The following is a 22,719-nucleotide window of genomic DNA, read 5'->3' as shown; positions in this document are numbered from 1 at the left end:
GTCTCATACCCTCCATTGTAGAGGCTGGTGGTGGTCCTCTGAAGAGGTCTCATACCCTCCATTGTAGAGGCTGGTGGTAGTCACAGTCCTCCAACTGTACGTCGACCTTAACATAGTAAAGTGGAACATCTGACTGAACAAACAGAGCTGACTTAAATACTGTGGGTCACACCCTTAATCAACAATAAGTCACACCTGGGACTGACAGTCCAACAATGCTTCGTTCACAATATCAACAGTTCTACCCTGTTATACATGCACGTGCCTATATTTATGTATCTTTCAAAGTCTCTTTCTGCCGGTGCCAGAGGTTAGACACAGATTGTTCCGCAAGTGCAAACCTATGCCTACTGGGGTGTGTGCAGTCAATATCACATGGGGATGGGATTTCACAGGATGTACCCTTGGCCAAGATACCCCACCACAAGTTAAACCTTTAACTCCTCATAAACAACTCTGTCTTGTGAGACCAAAACAAATGTACTGTCTAGACAAAGAAGTTGAATACAAACTCCATCGAATTGCAGAGATGGAAAAAATTCTGCTGCATAGCATTGTTGTCCACACTTTATAATGTATATGCAACAGATGCTCTGTCGTTCTACCCCTGAACAAGGCCCTTATCCCACTGTTCCCCGGTAGGCCGTCATTGTAAATAATCCTTTGTTCTTATCCTTCCTGTTTGGCCCTGTCCGGAGGTGTCAATTCGATGGGGCCACAGTGTCTCCTGACCCCTCCTGTCTCAGCCTCCAGTATTTATGCTGCAGTTGTTTATGTGTCAGGGGGCTAGGGTCAGTTTGTTATATCCGGAGTACTTCTCCTGTCCTATCCGGTGTCCTGTGTGAATTTAAGTATGCTCTCTCTAATTCTCTCTTTCTCTCTTTCTTTCTCTCTCTCGGAGGACCTAAGCCCTAGGACCATGCCTCAGGACTACCTGACATGATGACTCCTTGCTGTCCCCAGTCCACCTGGCCGTGCTGCTGCTCCAGTTTCAACTGTTCTGCCTGTGATTATTATTATTTGACCATGCTGGTTATTTATGAACATTTGAGCATCTTGGCCATGTTCTGTTATAATCTCCACCCGGCACAGCCAGAAGAGGACTGGCCACCCCACATAGCCTGGTTCCTCTCTAGGTTTCTTCCTAGGTTTTGGCCTTTCTAGGGAGTTTTTCCTAGCCACTGTGCTTCTACACCTGCATTGCTTGCTGTTTGGGGTTTTAGGTTGGGTTTCTGTACAGCACTTTGAGATATCAGCTGATGTACGAAGGGCTTTATAAATACATTTGATTTGATATTGATTTGATGATTCTTAACTGACTTGCCTAGTTAAATAAGGGTTAAAAAAAATGTATTAAAAAATTAAATGCTGGAAATGCATGAAAAGAGAACCTCCCACAGATTGTTTGAGTAGCTACTCATAGAGTTGACAGTCATTAACTCCTTCGCTGACCATCAAAACATAGGTGTAGACATCACCTTTTGTGTTATCATGTCAGCAACGCTTGGAAATTGCATATCACTGTTTTAACTCCACCCTCTTGGGTTGGATCAGAGAAGTTACAAACAGAAGGACAAAGCAGATTGCATGATACTGTATGTGGACTGTGATGACAGGAGACTTGGTTTACATATAGCTCATCTTGAATTCTTGTCCAGACTTCTCAGTAGCCTATCTCTCTTTTTTCCACCTCTCTCATATTATCTCTTCCCTATCTCCTGTGTTTCTTTTCTATTTCGTTCCTGTCTTCAAACCCTCCCACTCCTTTCTGTATTCGTCCTCTTCAGTTCTTTCTCATCTTCAAAATGTTTCCTCTCCCTCTCTCTTCCTCTCTCCTGCTGTACTCCCTGTCACCAGCTATTGAGAATGAATATATACTCATGTAAAAACAATTACAATCAATATTTACAATAAATACTAAATAAATATCCATTGCGAATCAACGTATAGTGAGCTGTGTCTGTCATGTGTTTCACCATTAACATAGTGACCTTGCTGTTATCTGGTGCGTATGGACTGTGTCACAGACCAGGGTTTGCCAAACTCGGATCCTGGACCACAAGAAATACAGATGAGCCTTGGTGATTTACATAAATTCACTGAAAACCCACACTAACACACGGTTATATTAACAGTATTGCACTTTTCATGTAGCCAACTTTTGTCCAGCTGATAGCCTAACCACCGATCAAGGAACATTATGGACTAAATGCTGCTGCAGGATTATTTTGCTACAGCAATGCTGGTAACATGAAGATGCTATAACTGTACATGTTGGCACAAGGCCTTGGCAATGATAATAATAATAGGTAAACAAATGCTAGGAGATAGGTTGTTATTATTGCAACCGGGAAGTAAATAATGCAGACTTCCTTTGAACATGAGTATGCAGGCTTTATTGAATTATCAACCCCCCCCACCACCACCACCACCACCACTGTGAATAGCACATGAGCCATTTACATCTTCTCCCTGAGGGGGGCGATGTTGAGCGAGATCATAAATTTTTCCAACGTGGAGAGGTACTCCTCCGGGTGACAGCGTAGATGAGCAGCGTGCACAGACTCCTTCCACTTCCCGGTTTCCACAGCAATGCCCCGCTTCCTCCAGATATAGATGATCGCATCCATGGCGACGGGGTCGCACAGCGCGTCGTTCTCAGAGAAGAAGAAGAGCGCCGGGGAGGTGACGGGGTTGTTGTAGAAGACCTGGAGTGACTTGTCGTAGTAGTACACCGTCTGGGACTTGAAGAGCCAGAAGTAGAGCAGAGCAGTGCATCGCACCAGGGGCTCAATATGAGGGAACAGGGTCAGACCCAGGCCTGAGGCACACACAGACACACACAGACACACACAGATTATATTATTAATTACATTTCAGTTCTTGTTAATTCAATGGGATAGGCCTATGTAATTTCTCCATACAGTAAACACAATAACATACTATCATGTGTGAAAAGCCTCCTCTAAATCAGCAAATATATTTGAATATAATCCAATATTGTGGAGCAGGTAAAGTGGGAGTATTTTTTTACCTTTATGAGGTAAAGTGGGAGTATTTTTTTACCTTTATGAGGTCTTCATCACACATAGCAACATTGTGACAAACATTGTGACAAACAAGGATGCAAAGTGCAGGCCTTTTCTCTGTCACACATCCACACCGTCTCAGTAACAGATCCCTCTCTTTTCCAAATAATCCAAACTGACAATCCTACCTCGTTTCCTTCCCCTCTCTCACCTTTAGCCATATGCTCCAGCGATCCGACCCCCATGCTGTCATAGACATGTCCTACGACCCGTTGGGCCAGGCCTGGGTACTTGTGTGGCTCCCTGACCATCTGGCTGAGCAGCTGGGTGAAGGTGTACCCGCCGATGGAGAAGGCGTGGACCAGAAGGGGGCGACCTTTGAAATGCGGGTCTCCCAGGACCTCCAGGACCTCAGCCCCATACTCCAGCCCCCAGCGAGGCCACAGGAAGTGCCACACTGTGCTCTCCACAGATAGGATGTCCAGGCCGCGTTCCAGGTAGAGGTCCCGGTACTTCGCCATGGCCCCCGGTCGGGCGCCCAGCCACGGGAAAAGCAGGAGGAGGGGACGGGGGGAGGATGGAGAGAGGGTTGGTACATCCGAAAATGAAGGGGTGAGAGTTGAGGAAACAGTGGGGTGAGAGGGCATGTCTGAGATAAAGGGGGCGGAGAGGGAGTAGGGGGGGGAGGGAAGAGGAGAGTCTAGATGGGAGGATAAGGAGGAGGTGGGAGGAGAGGGGGCAGGGGTATCGCTGGTGCAGTAGTAGGTGATGCTACTGGTGACCCTCCAGGCTTTGACCCGCCCCTCTCTCACTATCACAGACATGTCTGACCCAGAGTGGGAGTTACTGGGGGAAAGAACAGGGGAAAGAATTAGAGCAGGAGTAGAAGTTTAATGACACAGGGAGAAAATATGGGTTAAACAAAAAACATTATGCCTCAAGTTAAATTAATGTATACCTACATACACAGACACATGCAAGGTTGTGGGATCTACTCAAGGTTCGATCCGGTCGGTATATATGTGTATATATATATATATATATATATAGATAGATATACAGTATATAGATAAGAGTCACAGTAGGCTATTAGTGTTACAGTGAAGCATTAGACAGTACAAGTTGCTTTGGTCCATATTGGACCAAGAAAGCGGAGTAAGCTTTGGACTCAACACAAACATATTTGTATCTATGTGCTGATGTAAGCGCCTGTGTTACAGGCCAACTTGGATCAGAAACATTCCTTTGTAAATATGCTCTACTTTTTGATGCCCAATGACTTATGCTAGGCAAATTCTCACATGGTTAAATAGCTCAGTGTCATTTAGACATACACAGTTTCATTAAACTTCTTCAAACCAAGCCAACACCCCACACAGCAGGCAGAGTTCACAGCATTATGTACAGGGTATAAAAATTACTTTTGATCTACCAGCCACTGTGGCAGGTAACGTTAGATTAAAACATCTCTACCAGACACTAATTTCTTTTACCAGCCCAAATAGTTTTTGCCACTAAAATTACACTAACAAAACACAACAAAATGGTTGAACATGCTTTGTAATGTTTCTAAAATAATAAATGTATTGTCTCGTAAGAAGTGACTAACGTGGTGTATTGTTTAATTAAATGTTTTGTGGCCTGAGTCTTTTAACCAAAATATCACAGATGAGACAAAACATTTCACCTACTGACTTTAAGGTCGGGAGGTTACCGTGGTAACGACTAGAGTCATGTTAGTGACTGTGACTTTTAGTCTGACTATTAGAAGCGTTGTCACCTCTTCCCTAGCATTTAAAACTCAAACATAGAAAAACAACCTAGCTTGTGAACAAAACAATGTAAATAGTCAAGAAACACAACAACACTTCAGTAGACTTTCCTTTCAAGTAAATTAGACCAACTTTTATGCCTGTGCGCAGCGCTTCTAAAAATGAATATTTCACTCAGCTCTTCACATGCGCACAGCCAGGCAGTGTTGAAGCGCGAAGTGCTGAATAGGATTCGTAGTTCTTTGACTTTGCGCGATTAATTGACCAGCTATGAAACAAAACGGCGGAAATGCTTTTAAAACAACTATTGCAGCATTTGTTTTACTATACATGAGATCATACTTGACTATTTTTATTCACCAAATTAATGCGAGTGAAATGCTCGCACTGTGGAGCCCTGATCACCTGCAAACGTGGCTGGTGAAATAGACATTTTACCCTCCAATGCCTGTCATTTGGCATGTGGTGGGTGTCAATTTTAGGCCCTGGTTATGCATCTGTACCCCATGAAGAATTTGAGTATCCCCATAGCAGTTGAAAATCTGTCCACCGTCTTCTTTCTGTGAGGGAATTAAGTCTTCTTTCTGTGAGGGAATTAACCGGTTTAGTAGATTCCAGGATTCATCTGACCTTCCTTTATAACCGATCTCCGATCTCCATATACAAGTAGGGTGGGAAATAACCACAGCTGTCAAGATCTACTACCCCCCCTCCCCCTCTCTAGCGTGTCACGGTTTTGCGCAAGAGAACATTTTATTTTCTGACAGAAAAAAAAGCAACGTTTGGTAAGATTTAGATATGTACATAATGGATATCCTTAGACAAACACATACGTGGGCAGAACTTAAACAACATTGTTATTCAATTAAAACAGAAGCTTTATAAAGGGGCCGTTTGGTCCCACTATTGGGGAAAACGGCCCCCGCTATTGTGGTAAAATGCACCCTTGAAGATTAAATACACATCACTTTAAAACGTTAGCTTGCCTCAGTTGGCTGCTGGACATGCGCATATTTCAAAAGAATACCCTCTTCCTGCCAAGTAGGGTACCGTGAGGAAAAACGTTTAGCCCCAAACAGAAAATTTAAAAAACGGAATACAATTTCTCTCTAACCAAGTGGATTATTTATCTTTAGGCTCCCCTAAAAAACATATTTATAGATCTAACTTAATTAGATTATATACATACTGTAACGACACTGGGTTTATAAACGCGAAAATAGACTCTTCCTCTGGAGCATGTGTAACAGTGTAACTTTAGACCGTGCCCTCGCCCATACCCGGGCGCGAACCAGGGACCCTCTGCACACATCAACAACAGTCACCCTCGAAGCATCGTTACCCATCGCTCCACAAATGCCGCGGCCCTTGCAGCGCAAGGGGAACCACTACTTCAAGGTCTCTGAGCAAGTGACGTCACCGATTGAAACGGTATTTAGCGTGCACCGCTAACTAAGCTAGCCGTTTCACATCCGTTACACATGCTTTTGCAGCACGGTCGATAGCGCGCTGGACCTTGGGGTAGAAGGTCGAAGGTTCGAGACCTGCTCCCTGCTGTTTCATTTCAATACAGTGCCAGTCAAAGGTGTGGACACACCTACTCATTCAAGGGTTTACATTGTAGAATAAGAGTGAAGACATCAAAACGTTAAATTAATTAACACATATGGAATCATGTAGCAACCAAAAAAGTGTTAAACAAATCAAAATATATTTTAGATTCTTTAAAGTAGCCACTCTTTGCCATGATGACAGCTTTGCACACTCTTGGCATTCTCTCACCCAGCTTCAGCTGGAATGCTTTTCCATAAACTGAGAACTTGTTGGCTGCTTTTCCTTTACTCTGCTGTTCAACTCATCCCAAACCATCTCAATTGGGTTAAGGTCTAGTGATTGTGGACGCCAGGTCATCTGATGCAGCACTTCATCACTCTCCTTGGTCAAATAGCCCTTTAACGATCTGGAGGTGTGTTTTGGGTCATTGTTCTGTTGAAAAACAAATGATAGTCCCACTAAGCACAAACCAGATGGGATGGCGTATCGCTGAAGAATGCTGTGGTAGCCATGCTGGTTAAGTGTGCCTTGAATTCTAAATATATCACAGACAGTGTCACCAGAAAAGCACCCCCATACCATCACACCTCCTCCTCCATGCTTCACGGTGGGAACCACACATGTGGAGATCATCCGTTCACTTACTCTGCATCTCACAAAGACACAACGGTTGCAACCAAAAATCTCAAATCTGGACTAATCAGACCAAAGACAGATTTCCACAGGTCTAATGTCCATTGATCACTAATATTCTTGGCCCAAGCAAGTCTCTACTTCTTATTGGTGTACTTTAGTAGGGTTTTTTTGCAGCAATTTGACAATGAAAGCTTGATTCACACAGGCTCCTCTGATGTTGTGAAATGTTTGTTACCTGAACTCTGTGAAGCATTTATTTGGGCTGCAATCTGAGGTGCTGTTAACTCTAATGAACTTGGGTTAAGGTCTAGTGATTGTGGACGCCAGGTCATCTGATGCAGCACTCCATCACTCCACATCTGATGCAGCACTCCATGGGACTCCATTCTTCATGTCCCTTTCCTGTGGCGGTCCTCATGAGAGCCAGTTTTATCATAGCGCTTGATGGTTTTTGTGACTGCACTATAAGAAACATTCAAAGTTCTTTAAATTTTAACTGACCTTCATGTCTTAAAAGTAATGATGGACTGTCGTTTTTCTTTGCTTACTTGAGCTGTTCTTGCCATAATATGGACTTAGTCTTTTACCAAATAGGGCTATCTGCTGTATACCACCCATACTGTCACGACTCCGACCGAAGGTGGCTCCCCTTCGGGTGGCGCTCGGCAGTCGTCGTCGCTGGCCTACTGGCTGCCCCTGATTCTTTTCTCCCCCTCCTTATGTGTTTATTGATGACACCTGTTTTGAGTTGGTTGTAATTAGTTGGGCTTTATTAGTCAGCCGGCTCCGCCCGTTTCTTTGTGCGGGATTGATTATTGTAACCCTGGTGTTTGCTACAGACGTACGTGTTCTTGTATTTAGTGCTAGACTGTTTTCGTTCCCTGTGTCTGGGTCATTTTGTTTGAGCCCCGAAAGGTGGGGTGGCCATGGTTCACCGTGTGTGCATTAAAGGAGCACTTTATTGAACTCTCTGCTTTCCTGCACCTGATTTCACCCTCACGACACCCAGGACCGTACACATACCTTATCACAACTGATTGGCCCAAACGCATTAAGAAGGAAAAACATCCACAAATGTACTTTGAACAAGGCACACCTGTTACATGAAATGCATTCCAGGTGCCTAATTCATGAAGCTGGTTGAGAGAATGCCAAGAGTGTGCAAAGCTGTCATTAAGGTAAAGGGTGGCTACTTTGAAGAATCTCAAATACTAAATATATTTGTTTTCCATATGTGCTTTTTCATAGTTTTGATGTCTTGACTAATATTCTAAAATGTAGAAAATAGTAAAAATAAAGAGAAATTCTGGGATGAGTAGGTGTGTCCAAACTTTTGACTAGTACATTTAAAACATATATATAATACATCCTGCTCCTCTCCTCTCTACCTAACTTTCCCTCACAGTCCTTTCAGTTTTTCTCCAATCCCGTTAGTTAGCTGTTAGCTGTTCAACCTACCTTAGTTATCCCTCACCCATCATAGCCCTTCCATTCCCAACCAATCAGAACTCTTGGAAATGCACATCTGGACACTGCACCCACCCACTCAGGTCAGAGTGTAATCGTCTTCTGAAGAGAGAGGACCTTTTATTGTCTACAGTAACACAAATGTCTGAATGTTGTGTGTGGATCAAAATAATATGATTCCAAGTCATTCTGATTACCACACATAAAGAACTATATTCAAAGAAAGCAGCTGCGTCCGTGTGTGTGTGTGTGTGTGTGTGTGTGTGTGTGTGTGTGTGTGTGTGTGTGTGTGTGTGTGTGTGTGTGTGTGTGTGTGTGTGTGTGTGTGTGTGTGTGTGTGTGTGTGTGTGTGTGTGTGTGTGTGTGTGTGTGTGTGTGTGTGTGTGTGTAGTGACAATTAAGAAGTATCATTCCTCAAAAATATTTTCTAACCAGGAAGCACTATAGTGGGCAGAACACAACCAATCAGCATTAAATATATAGAGGGTGAGGGCATTCACAGCTGACTGCTCCAATGAGCTCTAGATAGCCGTTTTTACAATATACTGTATATACACACACGCTGGGTGTACAAAACATTAAGGACACCTTCCTAATATTGTGTTGTACCCTGCAAGGTGTCAAAAGCGTTCTGCAGGGATGCTGGAACATGTTGACTCCAATGCTTCCAACAGTTGTGTCAAGTTTGTTGGATCTCCTTTGGTTGGTGGACCGCTCTTGATACACACAAAACTATTGAGTGTGAAAAACCCGGAACTTCCTGCCATACCCCGTTCAAAGGCACTTAAATATTTTGTCTTGCCCATTCACGCTCGGAATGTTGCACATTCCATGTCTCGATTGTCTCAAAGCTAAAAAGTCCTTTTTTAACCTGTCTCCTCCCTTTAATTTAAGAAGTGACATCAATAGCTTTCACCTGGATTCATCTGGTCAGAGTAGCCAGTTTCTGCTCTGCTTGCTTGCTTTTACAACTCAGAGAAAAAGCACAACACACACAGGTAACAGCTGACTCTCTTCACACACTCTGTGGTGTCTGCAGTCCTATATGGGGAGTTATTCAGGCCAGAAGTCACCTAATGTCTTCCTAGCCCCATAAGATATCACCATGAATAAACATGGATTGTCAATGGAGACCAGTTTTTTTCTATGGCATCAAACTACTGATGCGTTCATGTCACGTCCATGTCATGTGAAACATTGTGTAGACATATGGTTCACATCGTGCACACATAACTGACATGTCATGTGAAACATTGTGTAGACATATGGTTCACATCGTGCACACATAACTGACATGTCATGTGAAACATTGTGTAGACATATGGTTCACATCGTGCACACATAACTGACATGTCATGTGAAACATTGTGTAGACATATGGTTCACATCGTGTACACATAACTGACATGTCATGTGAAACATTGTGTAGACATATGGTTCACATCGTGCACACATAACTGACATGTCATGTGAAACATTGTGTAGACATATGGTTCACATCGTGTACATAACTGACATGTCAAAACATGACATGTCATGTGAAACATTTGTGTAGACATATGGTTCACATCGTGTACACATAACTGACATGTCATGTGAAACATTGTGTAGACATATGGTTCACATCGTGCACACATAACTGACATGTCATGTGAAACATTGTGTAGACATATGGTTCACATCGTGCACACATAACTGACATGTCATGTGAAACATTGTGTAGACATATGGTTCACATCGTGCACACATAACTGACATGTCATGTGAAACATTGTGTAGACATATGGTTCACATCGTGCACACATAACTGACATGTCATGTGAAACATTGTGTAGACATATGGTTCACATCGTGCACACATAACTGACATGTCATGTGAAACATTGTGTAGACATATAACATAACTGACATGTCATGTGAAACATTGTGTAGACATATGGTTCACATCGTGTACACATAACTGACATGTCATGTGAAACATTGTGTAGACATATGGTTCACATCGTGACATGTCATGTGAAACATTGTGTAGACATATGGTTCACATCGTGTACACATAACTGACATGTCATGTGAAACATTGTGTAGACATATGGTTCACATCGTGTACATGTCATAACTGACATGTCATGAAACATTGTGTAGACATATGGTTCACATCGTGTACACATAACTGACATGTCATGTGAAACATTGTGTAGACATATGGTTCACATCGACATAACTGACATGTCATGTGAAACATTGTGTAGACATATGGTTCACATCGTGCACACATAACTGACATGTCATGTGAAACATTGTGTAGACATATGGTTCACATCGTGTACACATAACTGACATGTCATGTGAAACATTGTGTAGACATATGGTTCACATCGTGCACACATAACTGACATGTCATGTGAAACATTGTGTAGACATATGGTTCACATCGTGTACACATAACTGACATGTCATGTGAAACATTGTGTAGACATATGGTTCACATCGTGCACACATAACTGACATGTCATGTGAAACATTGTGTAGACATATGGTTCACATCGTGTACACATAACTGACATGTCATGTGAAACATTGTGTAGACATATGGTTCACATCGTGCACACATAACTGACATGTCATGTTGAAACATTGTGTAGACATATGGTTCACATCGTGTACACATAACTGACATGTCATGTGAAACATTGTGTAGACATATGGTTCACATCGTGCACACATAACTGACATGTCATGTGAAACATTGTGTAGACATATGGTTCACATCGTGTACACATAACTGACATGTCATGTGAAACATTGTGTAGACATATGGTTCACATCGTGTACACATAACTGACATGTCAAGTGAAACATTGTGTAGACATATGGTTCACATCGTGCACACATAACTGACATGTCATGTGAAACATTGTGTAGACATATGGTTCACATCGTGCACACATAACTGACATGTCATAAACATGACATGTCATAACTGACATGTCAAAACATTGTGTAGACATATGGTTCACATCGTGCACACATAACTGACATGTCATGTGAAACATTGTGTAGACATATGGTTCACATCGTGTACACATAACTGACATGTCATGTGAAACATTGTGTAGACATATGGTTCACATCGTGTACACATAACTGACATGTCATGTGAAACATTGTGTAGACATATGGTTCACATCGTGTACACATAACTGACATGTCATGTGAAACATTGTGTAGACATATGGTTCACATCGTGTACACATAACTGACATGTCATGTGAAACATTGTGTAGACATATGGTTCACATCGTGTACACATAACTGACATGTCATGTGAAACATTGTGTAGACATAACTGACATGTCATGTGAAACATTGTGTAGACATATGGTTCACATCGTGCACACATAACTGACATGTCATGTGAAACATTGTGTAGACATATGGTTCACATCGTGTACACATAACTGACATGTCATGTGAAACATTGTGTAGACATATGGTTCACATCGTACACATAACTGACATGTCATGTGAAACATTGTGTAGACATATGGTTCACATCGTGTACACATAACATAACTGGTTCACATGTCATAACTGACATGTCAAAAACATTGTGTAGACATATGGTTCACATCGTGCACACATAACTGACATGTCATGTGAAACATTGTGTAGACATATGGTGTCATGTGAAACATTGTGTAGACATATGGTTCACATAACTGACATGTCATGTGAAACATTGTGTAGACATATGGTTCACATCGTGTACACATAACTGACATGTCATGTGAAACATTGTGTAGACATATGGTTCACATCGTGCACACATAACTGACATGTCATGTGAAACATTGTGTAGACATATGGTTCACATCGTGCACATGTCATAACTGACATGTCACATCGTGAAACATTGTGTAGACATATGGTTCACATCGTGTACACATAACTGACATGTCATGTGAAACATTGTGTAGACATATGGTTCACATCGTGTACACATAACTGACATGTCAAAACATTGTGTACATGTCACATAACTGACATGTCAAAACATTGTGTAGACATATGGTTCACATCGTGTACACATAACTGACATGTCATGTGAAACATTGTGTAGACATATGGTTCACATCGTGTAACTGACATGTCATGAAACATGACATGTCACATAACTGACATGTCAAAACATTGTGTAGACATATGGTTCACATCGTGTACACATAACTGACATGTCATGTGAAACATTGTGTAGACATATGGTTCACATCGTGTACACATAACTGACATGTCAAGTGAAACATTGTAGACATATGGTTCACATCGACACATAACTGACATGTCATGTGAAACATTGTGTAGACATATGTCATGTTCATATGGTTCACATCGTCATGTGAAACATTGTGTAGACATATGGTTCATAACATAACTGACATGTCATGTGAAACATTGTGTAGACATATGGTTCACATCGTGCACACATAACTGACATGTCATGTGAAACATTGTGTAGACATATGGTTCACATCGTGTACACATAACTGACATGTCATGTGAAACATTGTGTAGACATATGGTTCACATCGTGCACACATAACTGACATGTCAAGTGAAACATTGTGTAGACATATGGTTCACATCGTGCACACATAACTGACATGTCAAGTGAAACATTGTGTAGACATATGGTTCACATCGTGTACACATAACTGACATGTCATGTGAAACATTGTGTAGACATATGGTTCACATCGTGTACACATAACTGACATGTCATGTGAAACATTGTGTAGACATATGGTTCACATCGTGCACACATAACTGACATGTCATGTGAAACATTGTGTAGACATATGGTTCACATCGTGTACACATAACTGACATGTCATGTGAAACATTGTGTAGACATATGGTTCATGTCATAACTGACATGTCAAAAACATTGTGTAGACATATGGTTCACATCGTGTACACATAACTGACATGTCATGTGAAACATTGTGTAGACATATGGTTCACATCGTGTACACATAACTGACATGTCATGTGAAACATTGTGTAGACATATGGTTCACATCGTGTACACATAACTGACATGTCAAGTGAAACATTGTGTAGACATATGGTTCACATCGTGCACACATAACTGACATGTCATGTGAAACATTGTGTAGACATATGGTTCACATCGTGTACACATAACTGACATGTCATGTGAAACATTGTGTAGACATATGGTTCACATCGTGTACACATAACTGACATGTCATGTGAAACATTGTGTAGACATATGGTTCACATCGTGCACACATAACTGACATGTCATGTGAAACATTGTGTAGACATATGGTTCACATCGTGTACACATAACTGACATGTCATGTGAAACATTGTGTAGACATATGGTTCACATCGTGTACACTGACATAACATTGTGACATGTCATCGTGAACATAACATGTCATGTGAAACATAGACATATGGTTCACATCGTGCACACATAACTGACATGTCATGTGAAACATTGTGTAGACATATGGTTCACATCGTGTACACATAACTGACATGTCATGTGAAACATTGTGTAGACATATGGTTCACATCGTGAAAACTGACATGTCATGTGAAACATTGTGTAGACATATGGTTCACATCGTGTACACATAACTGACATGTCATGTGAAACATTGTGTAGACATATGGTTCACATCGTGTACACATAACTGACATGTCAACATATGGTTCACATCGTGCACACATAACTGACATGTCATGTGAAACATGACATGTCATGTGAAACATTGTGTAGACAGGTTCACATCGTGTACATATGGTTCACATCGTGTACACATAACTGACATGTCATGTGAAACATTGTGTAGACATATGGTTCACATCGTGTACACATAACTGACATGTCATGTGAAACATTGTGTAGACATATGGTTCACATCGTGTACATAACTGACATGTCAACTGTGTACATGTCATGACATGTCAAACATTGTGTAGACATATGGTTCACATCGTGTACACATAACTGACATGTCATGTGAAACATTGTGTAGACATATGGTTCACATCGTGTACACATAACTGACATGTCATGTGAAACATTGTGTAGACATATGGTTCACATCGTGTACACATAACTGACATGTCATGTGAAACATTGTGTAGACATATGGTTCACATCGTGTACACATAACTGACATGTCATGTGAAACATTGTGTAGACATATGGTTCACATCGTGTACACATAACTGAACATTGACATGTCATGTGAAACATTGTGTAGACATATGGTTCACATCGTGTACACATAACTGACATGTCAAAACATGAGACATATGGTCACATCGTGAAAACTGACATGTCATGTGAAACATTGTGTAGACATATGGTTAACTGACATGTCATGTGAAACATTGTGTAGACATATGGTTCATAACATAACTGACATGTCATGTGAAACATTGTGTAGACATATGGTTCACATCGTGTACACATAACTGACATGTCAAGTGAAACATTGTGTAGACATATGGTTCACATCGTGTACACATAACTGACATGTCAAGTGAAACATTGTGTAGACATATGGTTCACATCGTGCACACATAACTGACATGTCATGTGAAACATTGTGTAGACATATGGTTCACATCGTGCACACATAACTGACATGTCAAGTGAAACATTGTGTAGACATATGGTTCACATCGTGCACACATAACTGACATGTCATGTGAAACATTGTGTAGACATATGGTTCACATCGTGTACACATAACTGACATGTCATGTGAAACATTGTGTAGACATATGGTTCACATCGTGTACACATAACTGACATGTCATGTGAAACATTGTGTAGACATATGGTTCACATCGTGTACACATAACTGACATGTCATGTGAAACATTGTGTAGACATATGGTTCACATCGTGTACACATAACTGACATGTCATGTGAAACATTGTGTAGACATATGGTTCACATGACATGACATGTCATGTGAAACATTGTGTAGACATATGGTTCACATCGTGCACACATAACTGACATGTCATGTGAAACATTGTGTAGACATATGGTTCACATCGTGCACACATAACTGACATGTCAAGTGAAACATTGTGTAGACATATGGTTCACATCGTGTACACATAACTGACATGTCATGTGTAAGTCAGTTTGAATGTAGCTAAGTTCATTATGAAAGAGCTCACCATGAATGGCTTAAAAACGGCTACATGACATTTACGTGTACATAATGCTTTCATGTCATGTACACGGGACACTTTAGTTTATTATAAAATATCTCACCATGAACTCCTTACAAACGTCTGCATGACGTCTCCATTGCCAGAGTCATTTAATCAATTGAGTTTGTTGATATAGCTAAAATAGGCATATCACCTCAATTAAATAATTATTAGGCTAGTTGATTTTCAGCCAGCCACCATGAATTACTGTGTAGATATGCCTATGTCCCAAATCAATATGGACACAAGGGCTTCTTTTTTGGAGGGAGCCCTATTCAGAAATAAGAGGTAGCCTAGGTATCTAGTGGTGCATTCAAACAACTGGGAACTCTGCAATTGCTGACTTCCGATTTCAGTGCTTTGAAAACAACTAGGAACTCAGAACGAAATGAGCTCTGACTGGGAAAAATAGTTTTTAACAGTCAATTCAGACACTAATCTTTCTCTGACGTTCTGACCAGAAAATCACTCATGGCATGAATTGACCTCGTTTTTTTCCCCCCAGTTCCCAGTTCAACACAAGTTTCCCGACTTAATAAAACAACCATCTTTTCTGTGTGATAATGACACCTGCTTTTCATTTAAAAGTGAATGTTGTCAAGCCTTTAGGCCTACCAAGAGGCCATGATGAGGCTGAACAAGGCCTTCGATAGGCTAGTAGACTATGTAGAAATAATCGTGGAGTTAATCATTGTCATAGCCTAGATCGCTATATATAGTCTGAATCCTGAATCCACCATTTGGCTAAGGTGTATTTAAACTTCCGATTTCAACTGCAAATGAAGGTGTGGCTTTCATGACACTCAGCTCTATTGTGTCTGCCATAGCTTTGTTGCGGTGAATGTACACTTTCAGCCAACTACATTGCAAGCAAGTTATGTGATGGAAACCTGGATAAGTTTCTCTCTCATGAGAATAAACTATTTCCTCCAACCCTTTCAAATACCAGAATGCCTGACCTGCCAATCCCAAAATCTGATCTGCTAGACCTGATCGCTGTAGATTCCTGTGCCCTCTTCTTTTGCTGCCCAAATCATAGATGGAGCTGTTATTATTCATTCCTTGCCTATCCACCAAGTTTCCAATTCTGCAATCAAATGTCTTCCTGCTTTTGGTAGAGCACCAGTTGAAAAACAGCAGTAGAATCGATATTGAATGGGACACAGATAGTCTAACAGACCCAATGGGAGAGAAGCGGGGGAAAAACAAGCTTCCATGTCAATTGGGGGCGGGGCGGCAGCGTAGCCTAGTGGTTAGAGCGTTGGACTAGTAACCGAAAGGTTGCAAGTTCAAATCCCCGAGCTGACAAGGTACAAATCTGTCGTTCTGAACAGGTTCAGGGGCAGAACCTAGGCAGCTGACAAGGTACAAATCTGTCGTCCATTGTTCCTAGGCCGTCATTGAAAATAAGAATTTGTTCTTAACTGACTTGCCTAGTAAAATAAAGGTTAAAAAATAATAATAATAAATTTCTCAGAAATCCTACTAACAAACAGGAGCTTTTCAGCATGTTGACACAGAAGGTGTGTGCCAAAAATATGCCTTCATTGATGACCTTAAAAAGGGTGCACAGACCATTATCATTGGAACAGTGGATCCATCTTATCAATCTTATTAGCGAGCCATAAAGCTTTTGACCTGGGTAAAAACTACTAGGAGATTTCTATAAGCACCATTTGCGAGAAGCTTGGAATGCACAAGTTTGGCTTTGTCAGCTTTCAACGCATTCACAGGTTGTGATACAAACATGTTCATGAAAGGCTGATGGAGGTGACTGATGTCAGCAAAACCATTTCAACCTCTTGATCTGGAATCATCCACTTTCACATTGATTGAGAGATACACCTGTGTTCTCTATGACAAGACAACAAGCTACCAGGAACTCTTCTAAGAAGTCAATGGAGAACATCCAATGGAGAACATCCCCTCAACACAGGCTGTACTGCTGCAACATTCAAACAGAGCAGTGTACCAAATTAGCATTTGGTCAACAAGTGTGAAAACCATCCAATCGGCATCTACACCAGAAAGTTTGATTTGGACCTTTGGAGGTGCTAAAAAGTTGATTCCTGGAAACCTTCGTGGACACTCTTACCCGAGACTGCCAAAGCGTACAGAGAACTCCTGAGGTGTGGCTGAAAAAATGAGCCCTTCTGTTCTCAGAAGTGTCAATGCCAGGATGCTGAACTATCATGCACTGCATTAGGCCACTATACTGGTACGTGGGCCAGGGCCAAGTCTTTTATTTTTTTCCACTAATCAAAATTTACAGAATATATTTGATGTTTTATGACTCAATTTCATGTTATTTTATGAGAATTTCACTGAAGTCATTTTAAACATGACTATCGATTAATTAGCATCTACAATACATTGCCAGTCATTCGTGGTTAAGTTTGCAACGAGCAACACTTCTATGATGTTTTAATGTCATCTGTTTGTACCAAATTGCATGCTTTTATCTGCAGTATAACTGTTTTTATGGTCAAATAGCAGCTATTGTTGCAGCAATTTTGAAATTTCACAATAACTCGCTTCCTGATTAAGTTTGAAATAATGCGCACTCCTTCTGGGATGTTTTCATATTACCCGAGGAATGTTTGTACCAAATTGCATGGTCTACCTTGTCACGTTTTTCACTATTAAAGCCCCGGGCTATAGAAGTGCCTGGTCTGGGTCAAAGCTTGAAGTCTCCACTTTACATGAAGCTAAATAGTTAGAGGAAACAGAAGTGTTGGTTGATGGCTGCCGTGGATCATGGCAGAAGTGGATGTCAAGAGTAGGCACTCCATGAGGTTGAAGTGTCAAATGTTAGGGCAGTCCATTGGATCTCCTATGTGGAGGCCATTAAAATAGTTGAGGGAGCTAGTGTCGTGAGTATCGAATCACATTACATATAGAATTGTGAGAATTGCAATACATATCCTATCAGTGCCTAAGTACATATTGTGACAGGGACGGATTGCTGAACGGGCACACAGGGCATGTGGCCCTGGGCCTTTGGTTTGGGGCCCCTCTGGAGGTCGGGGAGCCCCCAGATAGCATATGATAGCAAAATGTGTAGAATAGCAGGAAATTAGCTTTAAAACTGCTAAGATTTCTCTCAGCCTGATGACAAAATGTGAACAAAAGCATGAGATGAGCTATAAAAAAGCAAATTTTCTTCCCTGCCCCATGGTAAAAAGTGTAGAATGGCAGGAAATTAGCTTTAAAACTGCAACATCTTCTCTTAGCCTCATAACAAAATGTTTACAATAGCATTATAAACTGCACCTTTTTCTCTATGCACCGTTGCAAATGTGTTGAAATGCAAGAAGTTAGCTGATGTCCCCTCCCAAAAAAGATATATATATAGAAGCCCCAGGGCCCCCAAGAGGTAGTCTGGTCATGTATGTGGTCCCTGGCAACTCCGAGCCCAAAAAGCAGACTATAGCCTCCTTTTGTCAAAATGTAAGAGTCTGCTTATATTTCGCTGTCAGCACCCAGTCAGCACTCAGGAGTCCTGTTATAATGAAGAAACTGACAAAGGATTATACATCATTGCATGAAGCTGCTGTGATACAGTTTTAGTATGGAGCATCACTTCGACAAACTGTACTTGCGTTGTTCCTCCAGCAGATGTCAGTCATGGATCAGCTTGTTCAATTCCAGGCTTGGTTGTCTTCATCGTCAGTCCTGAAATACAGGTTGTCACTATTGGGGCGTCAGGTACTGTAGCCTATTTCTATTTTTTTACCTTAATTTAACTAGGCAAGTCAGATAAGAACAAATTGACGGCCTACACCGGCCAAACCCGGACGACGCTGGGCCAATTGTGCGCCACCCTATGGAACTCCCAATCACAGCCGGTTATGATTCTGCCTGGATTCGAACCAGGGTGTCTGTAGAGACCCCTCAAGCCCTAAGATGCCGTGCCTTAAACCGCTGCGCCTCTCGGGAGCCTAGGGCTTAAGAGCTTTGGGCCAGCAACCTAATCATGCTGATTTGAATCCCCCAGCCGACTAGGTGAAAAATCTGTATGTGCACTTGAGCAAGTCACTTAACCATAATTGCTTCTGTAAATTACTCTGCATAAGAGCATCTGCTAAGTCTGGTTGCCACAAAGTCATAGTTATGGATAAAACCCACCTATTTCAACAATTTATATTCTTAAAAACTCATTCTAAACCTAACCTTATGCCTAACTTCAAATTAAGACCAAAAAAAACATTTTATGATATCGTCCATTTTGACTTTGCGGCTGTGGTAACTTTTGATAACCGAAATAGGACCAGAGATGGAAGAAGAGGTGAGACACCCCACTTGCTGTTTTATTCTGGTTCATAAACGTCACAGAGACGATGCGTGCTCATCGATGGGGCAGATGTCCGTGTGTTATGATTCTGGAAGGTCATATAGCTAGCAACAATAACAAGAAGCTGCCATGTGGGGAATCGTAAGTGACTTGTACATATTGTTATGTACAAGGGTGTGAATGGGACATATTGTTCACACCAAGGGTGTGAATGGGACATATTGTTCACACCAAGGGTGTGAATGGGACATATTGTTCACACCAAGGGTGTGAATGGGACATATTGTTCACACCAAGGGTGTGAATGGGACATATTGTTCACACCAAGGGTGTGAATGGGACATATTGTTCACACCAAGGGTGTGAATGGGACATATTGTTCACACCAAGGGTGTGAATGGGACATATTGTTCACACCAAGGGTGTGAATGGGAAATTGTTCACACCAAGGGTGTGAATGGGACATATTGTTCACACCAAGGGTGTGAATGGGACATATTGTTCACACCAAGGGTGTGAATGGGACATATTGTTCACACCAAGGGTGTGAATGGGACATATTGTTCACACCAAGGGTGTGAATGGGACTATTGTTCACACCAAGGGTGTGAATGGGACATATTGTTCACACCAAGGGTGTGAATAAAAATTCAGCAATGAATCAAAGAATAAAAGAATAAATAGAAAATAAAAACAGAATAAAAGAAAATGGTGCTAAATTTAAGTCCTAGGTTGTCACTCATTATCCTTTATTTCAAAATCAAATCAAATCAAATTTTATTTGTCACATACACATGGTTAGCAGATGTTAGTGCGAGTGTAGCGAAATGCTTGTGCTTCTAGTTCCGACAATGCAGTAATAACCAACAAGTAATCTAGCTAACAATTCCAAAACTACTACCTTATAGACACAAGTGTAAGGGGATAAAGAATATGTACATAAGATATATGAATGAGTGATGGTACAGAGCGGCATAGGCAAGATACAGTAGATGGTATTGGGTGCAGTATATACATATGAGATGAGTATGTAAACAAAGTGGCATAGTTAAAGTGGCTAGTGATACATGTATTACATAAGGATGCAGTAGATGATATAGAGTACAGTATATACGTATACATATGAGATGAATAATGTAGGGTATGTAAACATTATATTAGGTAGCATTGTTTAAAGTGGCTAGTTATATATTTTACATAATTTCCCATCAATTCCCATTATTAAAGTGGCTGGAGTTGAGTCAGTGTGTTGGCAGCAGCCACTCAATGTTAGTGATGGCTGTTTAACAGTCTGAAGGTCTTGAGATAGAAGCTGTTTTTCAGTCTCTCGGTCCCAGCGGTCCCAATATGTTAATAGCATTTCATGAAAATAATAAAACGTTTATTAACTTTTTTTTCTTTTTTTTTTTTACAGAAACGGTACAACTTTATTGTTTATTGAAATGTAAGATGTAGGATAAAACTTTGGTCATGGAAAACAGAGTAAAGCAGAGCAAAGCATTATTATAAACCATCTGGTCCTCTCAGATACTCCTATCCTGCACCAGGTGGGCTCCATGCCACCCAGGGACTCCAAACCTTCACAACAGGGAGAACAAACATACTGGAAAGAAAAACGTATCATAAAATAAAAATGTAAAAGAAGGAACTGTGGTGGTGTAATATTTATTCTACTACCTCACCCACAGCATACCATGGGTCATCCTCGGTCAGTCCCATCCTCCCCTGAAAGCTTGATTCAGTATCAGCATCTCCAACTGGAGCATCAAGCAAAGGCATCATGCCTGAAGCCTTCACCACATCTGTAACAGACTTCTTAAAACACGGTATGATGCAAGCAGCACAACACATCAATAACAAAAATACAAGAATTAGGGTCAGAAATCCAGTAACCACCATATCAGTGTACTTACCTAACCAGGCTCCCAACCAAGAGAACAGTCCAGACTCCTCCACCCCCGCCATGGTCCTCATCTCAGCAGATAGTGCATCAAGCCCACTAAGGGCCTTAGATATACTACCATCTGGACTGGTGTTATTAGGAATATACGTGCAACATTGTTCACCGAACATCTTGCAGATGCCCCCCTGACTGGCAAGAAGCATATCTAAAGCAAGTCTATTCTGTCTGGCAACACTAGATGTGGCCTCAAGCTGTTCAGACATACCAGTGAGTGCATCACGGGAGTAATTCACAAAACGCTGTTGATTATAGTAGATGTAATTAATCCATGCAGTCTGTCTAGCATCCACTATGGCTGGACCCATAATAGGTAGTAAGTGCCAGAGTCCATCGTTCCTACTCAATGCCTTAAATTCATGAGGAACCCCAACAGGCACCCCCAACAGATTAGTGTGTATGTCAACTACATCCTCCGTCCATGGAGCACTACGTCTATGTCTCCCACGGGATGGAATGCTTTCAGGCCCCCTGGATACAGAACCCAACAGCTGCTCAGCAGTAACATCAACAATGGTCAGTGGAATTATCAAACTGGTCAGAGCACACGTACCTTGCCAGTCTCCTCTAAGAATGGGTCTCAGCACTCTTTTGGGTCCACAGACATTTTATTTACACTACAATACTGTCAACAACGTATGCCTTTACTCAAACCCAAGTGGTTGTCACGAATCCCGCTTCCTGAGTCTGTGTTTGCCTGTGTTTCTGTCCTGGAGTGTGTTTCCGGTGTC

At 41.4% G+C, this 22,719-nt stretch overlaps 1 protein-coding gene across 3 annotated transcripts; it reads right to left on the bottom strand.

The window, feature by feature from the left end:
- Positions 1-2,421: 2,421 nt before the first annotated feature.
- Positions 2,422-5,472, bottom strand: LOC118376706 (uncharacterized). 3 transcript variants are annotated; one of them, XM_035763453.2, is made up of 3 exons: positions 5,305-5,472; positions 3,241-3,875; positions 2,422-2,821 (listed from the first exon to the last, which is right to left on the bottom strand). In XM_035763453.2, exons 1-3 carry the CDS (start codon positions 5,328-5,330, stop codon positions 2,460-2,462), a joined length of 1,023 nt encoding a protein of 340 aa, XP_035619346.2. In that variant the 5' UTR covers positions 5,331-5,472; the 3' UTR covers positions 2,422-2,459. The 3 variants fall into 3 exon arrangements, with proteins under 3 accessions (XP_035619346.2, XP_035619348.2, XP_035619347.2); XM_035763455.2 differs by having other exon boundaries at positions 5,162-5,452; XM_035763454.2 differs by having other exon boundaries at positions 5,207-5,452.
- Between the last annotated feature and the right edge of the window lie 17,247 nt (positions 5,473-22,719).

The sequence above is a fragment of the Oncorhynchus keta genome, chromosome 33 (genome assembly GCF_023373465.1).
Source record: "Oncorhynchus keta strain PuntledgeMale-10-30-2019 chromosome 33, Oket_V2, whole genome shotgun sequence".
Taxonomy (NCBI): domain Eukaryota; kingdom Metazoa; phylum Chordata; class Actinopteri; order Salmoniformes; family Salmonidae; genus Oncorhynchus; species Oncorhynchus keta.
Note: the sequence above shows the minus strand (reverse complement) of the source record. Positions and strands in the feature narration are given on the sequence as shown.